General features: G+C 41.1%; 1 protein-coding gene across 1 annotated transcript in view; it reads right to left on the bottom strand.

Annotated features, from left to right (window-relative positions):
• Nucleotides 1–9,038, bottom strand: part of TG (thyroglobulin) — a 155,906-nt gene that overhangs the window by 62,793 nt on the left and 84,075 nt on the right. The window contains exons 40-41 of the mRNA XM_074144697.1: nucleotides 7,321–7,480; nucleotides 2,054–2,253 (exon numbers count right to left, since the gene is read on the bottom strand). Coding sequence (XP_074000798.1) covers nucleotides 2,054–2,253; nucleotides 7,321–7,480 — 360 coding nt within the window. The remainder of the gene's footprint in view (nucleotides 1–2,053; nucleotides 2,254–7,320; nucleotides 7,481–9,038) is intronic.

The following is a 9,038-nucleotide window of genomic DNA, read 5'->3' as shown; positions in this document are numbered from 1 at the left end:
CTAGTGAAAGATGAAATAAGTTACAAAAAGTCCCCATGACAGCTTCAAACTGATTTTGTACAATCTTTTTTTTTTTTTCAGATGTGTTCTAAACAAAACCTATTCTAGGACAGACATAGGAAACTCAACAGCATTTTGCTATTTCAGGTGCACATCTTCTTGTAGAGAAAGTTTCATACATCACATCTCTCTGCATACTAAGAAACACTGTCATTTTTTTAATGCATGACAAAGACCCAAACAAGGACTACAAAACTACCTTTTGCAGAAAAGTTGTATTGCTTCATGGGATTTTCCCTCAGGAAAGCTATATATGGTATATATTCTCAGTTTCGTGATTCTTAGTCTGTGTGCACCTCCTTTTTTTACAGTAAAGTGAAAAGTATGCGATGGTTTTGCTGTCTTGGAACAAAAACAAGATGCATCCCTTTACAGGAGGTCTTGGTGAGAAATCTGAGTAAACCAGCAGTTGCATTCTGCATCAGTTCATTACAAAAAAAAAAAAAAAATTTAAAAAACAAAGTGTATTTTAAAGCCACTGCTATTACTGCTTGCTTTTTATTTTATCAGTGTATTTCACAAGAAAACTAAACCCACCGTGACACTGTAAGGATAAATACTTAACAGTACTTTGAAATAAGCGATCATGCTTTTGCCCATACAGTGGTCTGCACAGTCCCAGGAAGAAAATTGTTGTTACAAACACTAGATTAGTGGGAAGAATTGATACACCTGCCTGTTCATTGCACTTGCCACTGTTTTCCATTATTGCATGTCCTGCCGTAGGAGAGAGGAGGAGTTCAAACTTTATTTTATAAAAGAAAAGATGTAATGTGGAACTACATTCCAGAAATAACAATAAGCAAAGAGATTCTTGCATTTCCCTTTCATCAGTTGCTCAACTGGTAAATTGCACTGTATCCTGCTACAGCTTTCACAGGGCCCCATCCTGAGCCATGTCAGTAAAGGATGTGTGACTTCAGAGAAAGAGTAGGATGATGCTGTACCCTGAGAGGAAAGGATTCTGGGTCTACTAGCAAATTAATTGTTATGCCAAAAGCTGAGTAAAAATCTAGGAACCGTGTGAGGAATTATCTGAGAACACAACTACTGAACAGCAATTTTCAGCAACTTCCCTTGCCTTCTCAACTAGAGTGATGCAATTAAAATAAACTTATTGAGATGGGGGATGCAAAAGTCAAATTACACTTCCTGGAGCAAGGGCTCACTGAAGACAAACCAAGGAGTGAATAGAGATGTCATTATTTTCAAAGCAAGATTTTATTTAATTGGGCCCTAGGTTTCTTGGACCAAGAATTCTGTTCATCTGTTGACTGTTCCAAGTCAACAAAGCTAGCAGAGAGATCATTTTGTCCAAGGACTATTTCTACTGCATTTATAAGACTCATTTCAGAGCGCACTACTCTCTCTGAGGCTGTGAAGATCAATGGTAGTATCGAAGCTGACAAAGTTAACCTCAAAGACCTGAGATTTGATACAGGAAGGGCTGTAAAAATATGGATCACTTGGGGTTTCTGTGAAAATGGTCCAAGCTGACAGCAAACAAGCCCGTGGGTAAATGCATTTTTACTCTCTCTCTGAAACTTGCTTTTTCTTTTTAAATGAAATCCGTCATGAGATCAGATAAAAAGATTGGATACTTTAAACATGCGGATGTTTGGCTCATCAGTTTTAGAGTCTAAAACCTGCTGATCAACAACTGTATTTATGGAATGGAAAGTAACCTATTGTACCTATAAGTTATGAAAAAAGACTATTTATATAATACACAAAAAAACCACAATGACGAAAACCAGATTCTTGCTATGACTAAATCAATCACCAAAGTGCATCTCTTGTACATCCCTGTGAAGCACCCAGCTCCTGGAGATAGCAGTCACAGGTGAGATGAAAAATAACTATAGCAATAACAGCTCTTACAGTGCTGCCAAGGTATGGATGAAATAAAACCAGCACCTACACACTGTAACATCCTCGCGTCTGTAACAACATCCTTTCACAAAGAAGTCAAAGTGGCAGGAACGGGACTTACCATCAACAACACCCTCCTGAAGAGGTCCATACCCACTGCCTCTGTGAGCAGGTGAATGCTGGTAACATCTGCCCCACCACGGTCGGCTCCTAAAGAAACCCAGCTTGGATCTCCTCCAAAGCTTGCGATGTTCTGCTGCACCCACTTCAAAGCTGCCAGTTGATCCAAAAGGCCGGCATTTCCACTTGCCTCAGGAGAGCCTATTGTGGAAAATAAATAAATAGGTCCAAAAAGAAATAAAACTATAAACATTTGAAGTTTTGATTAAATGTTACATTTTTAGCAGTCCTTGCAGCTGAACTTTGACAGAAAGGATACCGGATCTTAAAAGCCTAAAGTGGCGTCTTCCAAGGCTATCACTGTATTAATAGACTCCATTTCACTTTTCACCACTCAACGAATTTAAAAGAGCAAGAAGTCAGTGCTATAGTTACCCTGTATGCTTATTCACTAAGCCCCTGAAATAATCAGATATTTTGTAAGACTTCCCTACGCAAACAACCAGAAGTTTCACGTTATAAGCCTGAGAGCCAGAATAGAGGACTCCGTGGTCCCTATCTACAAAAAATAATTTTGCACCCATGCTTGGGCAAAGAAGTCACTAAGAGTAATTAACCATTATTCTGTTTAATTTTCAGCACTTTCAAAAACATCTGATCGCTTTTTCCCTAGCTACCATTCTGCAGGAACATTTTAGCAAAGCCCCATAAAATAGTGTTAGTGTATTTCATTACAAGACAAGAGCAAATTAATAAAAATACAAGAAATGACACTTCATAGAAAATTAATAAAATTAGCAGTTCTTCCAATTGTATCCTAATTGTCTGTCCTGATTATAGATAAATAGCACTCCAACTTCTAAGCTTCATTTGGACACCTAATGGCAGAAGACATGAATCCAGGCTCAAGTATCCATAAATTGAGGCCATAAGATTCTTTTTCTAAATAAGTAGCTTGATCTTGAAAATGAATTAAAAGCAAACAAAAAATCAATGTGTTTGCCAAATTCAATCAACAGTTTCCCTGGAGTACATCTAATTGCATCTTTCTGCTTCCTACATCCCTTTTACACTTATCTGTCTGACCAATCATTTGTATGTCACATCATCCTGCATTTCTTTACACACGTACAGATATTATTTTATAATTTATAATAACACCATATATATCATTTGAGATTTACCTATGTCTAGCTGATAGAGAACTGAATTATATGTATTCATGTTTTTGTTCTCATGAGAATAAAAGAAAGATAATTGAATGTCCCATGCTTAGGTATCACCACTGAAAAGACTACCTTCTTTTTAATGCCAACGAGATACTTTGATTAATAGGAAACTGATGCTGAAAGCATCTAAGGATGCTTGCCCTTTGGCAAGCTTAATTTTATAGCAACAAAAGCAGAAATAGGTAATTCCTACATAGTCCCTAAGAAAGGAATAGAAAATGATTATTCACTGTCTACTTCTTTTTAATCCACAATGAGCCATTCATTTTTAATGATTTTAAATTCTCCACATTCAAAACTGGGAAGAAAAAAACAAGACAAGACATAAATCCAGGAACAGAAACACAGCTGAAACTATTTGTTTCTTCTGTTGCCAAGACCAAATAGTACAATTTTAAAGGGTAGGCTCAGAAACTGGGGAATCAAAATGAACAGATAGTGGAATAAAAAGCTGCCACTTTGTTGACAGGTAGCCTGGTCTCAGGCAAAGAGCAACGGAAAGCATACATCCTGTAGCAGATATCCATATGCCTACCGTAATGAATTACTGACATATCATGGAGACCGACTTAAGTGGCAGAACAGAATATAGAGGAGACCAGATTATTGATAGCCTTGCAGATTTTACAGATACCTTGTCACAGTAGCCATCACTGTAAGGGCTCTTTCAGAAGGACAGTCAAGAATGAAATGGCCCTGGAAACTACAACCTTCCACCTATTGCCATAGTTTCAGATGATTAGGCCAAGCCACACCAGTGAAGCAATGTAGAAAAAAAAATAATTCTGTGCCTTAGTTTTTAGGGTTTTTTGAGTCTGTTTTGCACACCACGACCAGTTCCCAGGGTTCTCAATCCAGCAATAAACCCACTTCACGTTGTTAAAAAGGAAACCTTACTTCAAAGGCTTGCTGCATGCCTCATGAGAGCTCCCCAGCGGAACTGAAATCCATGTAAATGTTTTAGCCACACAATGTGCCTCGCTACTGGTACAATAGACAAGGAGAGCTTCTGCCCCGGCAAAAACGACAGTCAGGTTGTGCAATGTACCTCACTGGGGAACAGATGCATGCATGGATATTCATGGTAGCTAGACCAAAAGAAACGTGTCTGTCAGGAATCTTTTCCATTGCCTTTTTGCAGGAAAAGATCACATTCCTGAGGACCAAAGGAGAATGAAAATAAACCAGTGTTCAGAAGGAGGCAAACAAGGACATACATATGTCCTGTTGTTACTAAACTGGAGAAGAACAATAGTGCTAAATTTAAGCATGAAAACCATCCTGTTTTATATAAATTCATGGACTTTTAAAAGAATCAGGCCTATAAACATGACTGTCTTCTTCATATTCTTGCCATCCATACCACTGGCAATTCACTGCAACTTTTCTGGGTGCAAAGCAAGAGGTGAAGGCTCGAGGAAGAATGTGCATCACTTTTTGCAACATTAACGGGTGGTAGTAAATTAAATTAAACCTCCTTTATACTTAGAAGAACAAGAGCTCTTTGACTGTTTGCAAAAGCCCTGCCAACAAGAGACCAAAACAACTGCAGAACTAACAAAAAACACCAAACAAACAAAAAAGGAAATCTGTTGTTTTCACTATCCTTCCTCCTCCAAAAGCTCCACTTAACTCCTTCATTTCTAGTTTTGCAATTTACAAGTCAATGTAAGAGGATTCAGCATGTTGCTTAGTTGGGCAATGAAACTGATATTGCTCACAAGATCATAACTGTTGTTTGTAAGTTCAGGGCCTTCTAACAGTCCTGCTGCTCATGTATACCCACAGGCCTAAGGGTGAGCTCCTGCCCCCTTTGATGGCAAAACTTCCAAAGGACCAGGATTTGCCCAAGTCTTTCAGTAAGAATGGAAACACCCCTGGAATATCATTTAACTCTTGAGAAAAACCCTTTTAGTATTTGACCCAGCTTGACAATCTTCATTGAAAATCCGCTGTGGCTACTGGTGATGTACAGAAGGAGTCAGAAGTACTCCACCAATCTGTGGTGGACCAAAGCATGGATCTTGCAGTGGGAGGACTGCTCACCAGAGGGGGTACAACTGAAAACCCATGCTGACAGGGAGTCTGGTACAGATGTACCACACTTCATCACCCCAACATGGCCTAAAGGGGATATAGAAGAGACAGGAGTGTAGCACTGAAGGAGTTTTTAGGGCTTCTGATGAATGTGGTGCTTAGCTTGCTCTGATGACTCTTGCAAATAGCTCTTCCTACTTGCTCCATTTTCCTCTGGAGCAACAGGATCTTCCCAAATGCACACCATTGATTTTCCACGGCGGAAGCGGCCAGGAAAAATAGCACTTTTCCCTGGCTGCAGCTCCACATCCCAGAGAAGTAGAGGGACCCCAAATATTCCCTACTCATAATGAACCACCTCCATCTGAAGGTTTGCAGAAATGCAAATTTGGTACCTTCAAGTCATGCATTGAATTTTTGGGACATGTGTGCAGATGCCTCTGAAAAAGAGGCTGGAGAATTTTCCTGATCCCTAAATTATGGGCCATCATATAAGTACTGCCATACAATATTCAGCCCAGCTAGCAGTTTCCACTTAGGAAGAAACCTAGGTGAGATTCACAGGGCTGAAGGAGGTTAGTGGGTAACGCGTGGGCAGTGCTGCGTAATGGAAGCTCGCACGGCACGTATCCACACTGCATATGGCTCTAGGCAAAATGAAGCCACGGTATCACTTTCATAAGCATCCGGTTCACACTGATGAAAACAGTGATTCTTTCCCCAGATACAACTATTACCAGCTTCATATCTAAATGAGTAAGGAGATCGTAGTGCCAGCTCTCTACTTACTGAATGAAAAAAACAGGCTTTGCTGAGAGTGAGCTTTGAATAAAACACTAAAACAGAGAAGGGAAACAATAACCAATAGCTGTAGCTATAACCCCAAACTAGGCAAAATCCAACCAGCAGCACAAGCCATAAATACTCAAAAGAATCATGAGGCAAAAGTATGTCAGTCTGGTGTTTGCAAACATGGCAAATATAACCTCCTAAAGGTTATAAAGGTACTAAAATGTCCACTAGAGAGATCAAGGATTGCCACTGGACTGAGGAAGCCAGAGCTTCACTTGCAATTGTTGCATTTTTTTCTCCATGGTTCTCTACCGCAAGCTCCCCTGCCCCTGCCAGAACTGAGAGATGGCAGAAAGAAAAGTGTTCCCTACAGGCAAACCTAATAAAATGCAAAATGAAAGGCAAAATGAAAAAAATAATCCCAAAAATCAACAGGAAGACATGAATGTGTGTTTTCATGTGTACACGCCTCTTTGCACAACATAAAATCCTGTATGTAGTGGGACTTTGCATAATTTTTAACAGCAATTGGTTTAGGAGACAATAGGAGAGCAAAAGTGTCCTTTACACTAGTATGGGGAAGGGATGCACACAGAGTACATGCAAATGTTCAGGCACATCCAGGACAATGAAAGGGGCTAACAGAATACAAATTAAACATGGCAAGTCCTTCAGAGAAGTCAAGCTGAACTACTGAGGAACCAACCAACTATATTTGTGCTGTACTCTCCACAGTTTCAGGTCCTTCTTACCACTAACCTGCAGTTATCCCTCTCTGCCTCTTCCCCACTCTGACATGGGCAAAATTTCATGGGTGGAACAGCTGGAAGTTGGAGACATTGAAAATCCTATCCAAAATGACAGGCCACTGAAATTAGCAGGAATTTTAACGCCTAACCTATCTTCGTGTGTGTCTACAAAACCCAGTATCCACAGTTTCATCTGCAAACTGAAGCCTAGCCAGATGCTTGGGTTTTGTTTGTTCTTGTCCCTTTGTCACCAGTCTCTACCCCTTTCTCTTTAGATCAAGTCCTCATCATTTCTTTTCTTGCCCACTTTTTTCCCCCAAAAAACAGAGAAAGATACAGGTTTCTCAAATTTAAAAATAGCTTACCTTTTTCTTTTTTTTTTTTTTTTTAATTAGAAACAGAAGTGTTACAGAATGCAATTTAGCCAATAGTTGTGTGTGTTCTAGAAATCCATGACTTACCAGTACTGAGGAAGCCAAAAACACCGACCCGGTAGTTTGCTGTCACGACAATGATGTTACTGATGGCAGCTAGGTATGATCCGTCTATGGTTGCCTTTCCCACCTCAGCGTTGTAACTCCCTCCATTGTGGAAGAACAGCAGCACTGACATGTTTTTGACCTGTCATGACAACAACCAGGTTAATATTTCTGTTGCCAACTGCTTTTGTAGGTCACGGATGACAATGCAAGCATCTTCCCCTCTAACATTATCTACACCATTCATAGCTCTTTAACAGTGACCATGATGAGAGGGTATCTGGCCATATGTCTGAAATTGTAGGCCTAAATTGTCCACAATGACCTATATACCATTATACCATTAAAGAGGACACTATGTTCAGTATAAAGAAGATTTAATGGCACCACTTTGTTCCACCAGCCAACATCTCTACTGGGTTAGCTCAAGTCCTGCTGACTTGGCCATTGAGCACGTGGTGGGCTTGTCTTTGCTATAGCATTTGTCAACATTTGAGTGTTTGCTTTACACAAACACTCAGGAGAAGTTCAAATGAGTGGGAAACGGGAGAAGGACAAGGCCTGCTGCGTTGCTTCATCTTGAGCAGGATTAACTCAACAGCTGTGCAGGGCTGCTTCCTACTCTCCAGTCTTCAGCACTAAAACACTGCCTAGTCTCAAAAATCTCACTGGACAAGAGGTCCTCATTGCTTCTTCAGTCCCCATGGATGTTTTCCCCTACTAGATACATGGAGGGGTCCTGCAGAGAGGACTTTGTCTCTGCATGGGAGAGACTCGCCTCTCATGAAGTGCAAGAGGGTGTCTGCCATGGGAGAGCCCAGCAGGACTCCCGGGATGGGAAGGAGCTATGGTGGGCTGCTGCCCAGGTTAGCACTCCTTGCAGAGCCACCCAATTTTGTGCAGAAACAGAGGGTATTTCCCAGAGCAGCACCCCGTCCGTGTGGACCCTCTCTGCACGTGCAGCAGGGCTGCGGCCAGGCTGCTGCTGCATGAGCAGCACAAAAGCAGAACTGCCCCAGGAGACCTCAGCATTTACCAGCAGGTTACAGCTCTGTCTGAAGATGACACTTGAAAGAAATGCAAGTGAAACATATAGAAGGGGTTTTGTTGGTGTTTTGGGAGTTGGGTTTTTTTTGTTTTGGTTTTGGTTTTTCTTCCCGCTGCAAAAAGTGGAATAACCTACTCCAATGCTAAAAGTTTTTTTTGCCAAGTGTAATTTCAGTTTTCCAGTCAGCACGTTCATGCCCTATTGCCCACTTTGGGACTGTCCTGAAGGAGGGTCCTCTCTTCTTTGTTCAGCAGCGGATCATGCACACCCACCCACCCACCCGCTTTCTGCTTTGGCAACTGCTGGTGTTTTTCAGAGGGACTGGTGGCCCCTGCAGCAGCATCAAAGGACATCTGATGTTTGTTTTTCCCTGCAGCTAGAGGGGATTGGGCTCTGTTGCTGTTATTTTCTGGATGGATCTTAGCTAAACACTATGGCATCTGCACAGACAAAGGATGTCTCCAGCGAAAATATGACTGGCTATACAGCAGAAGCAGCAGAGAAGTGATGGTTGCATTACACCCATTATCCTACAAAATTACAGAATAGGAGGCAAAATCCCCTCAGCTGCCCTAAATTTGTCATGTTTGTGTGCACTCCTCACTTACCTGTCTGGAGAATCACTTCAGAGGCTTCTTGTGACCACGAAAAT

Source organism: Numenius arquata, chromosome 3 (genome assembly GCF_964106895.1).
Source record: "Numenius arquata chromosome 3, bNumArq3.hap1.1, whole genome shotgun sequence".
In the NCBI taxonomy this organism is placed as follows: Eukaryota; Metazoa; Chordata; class Aves; order Charadriiformes; family Scolopacidae; genus Numenius; species Numenius arquata.
Note: the sequence above shows the minus strand (reverse complement) of the source record. Positions and strands in the feature narration are given on the sequence as shown.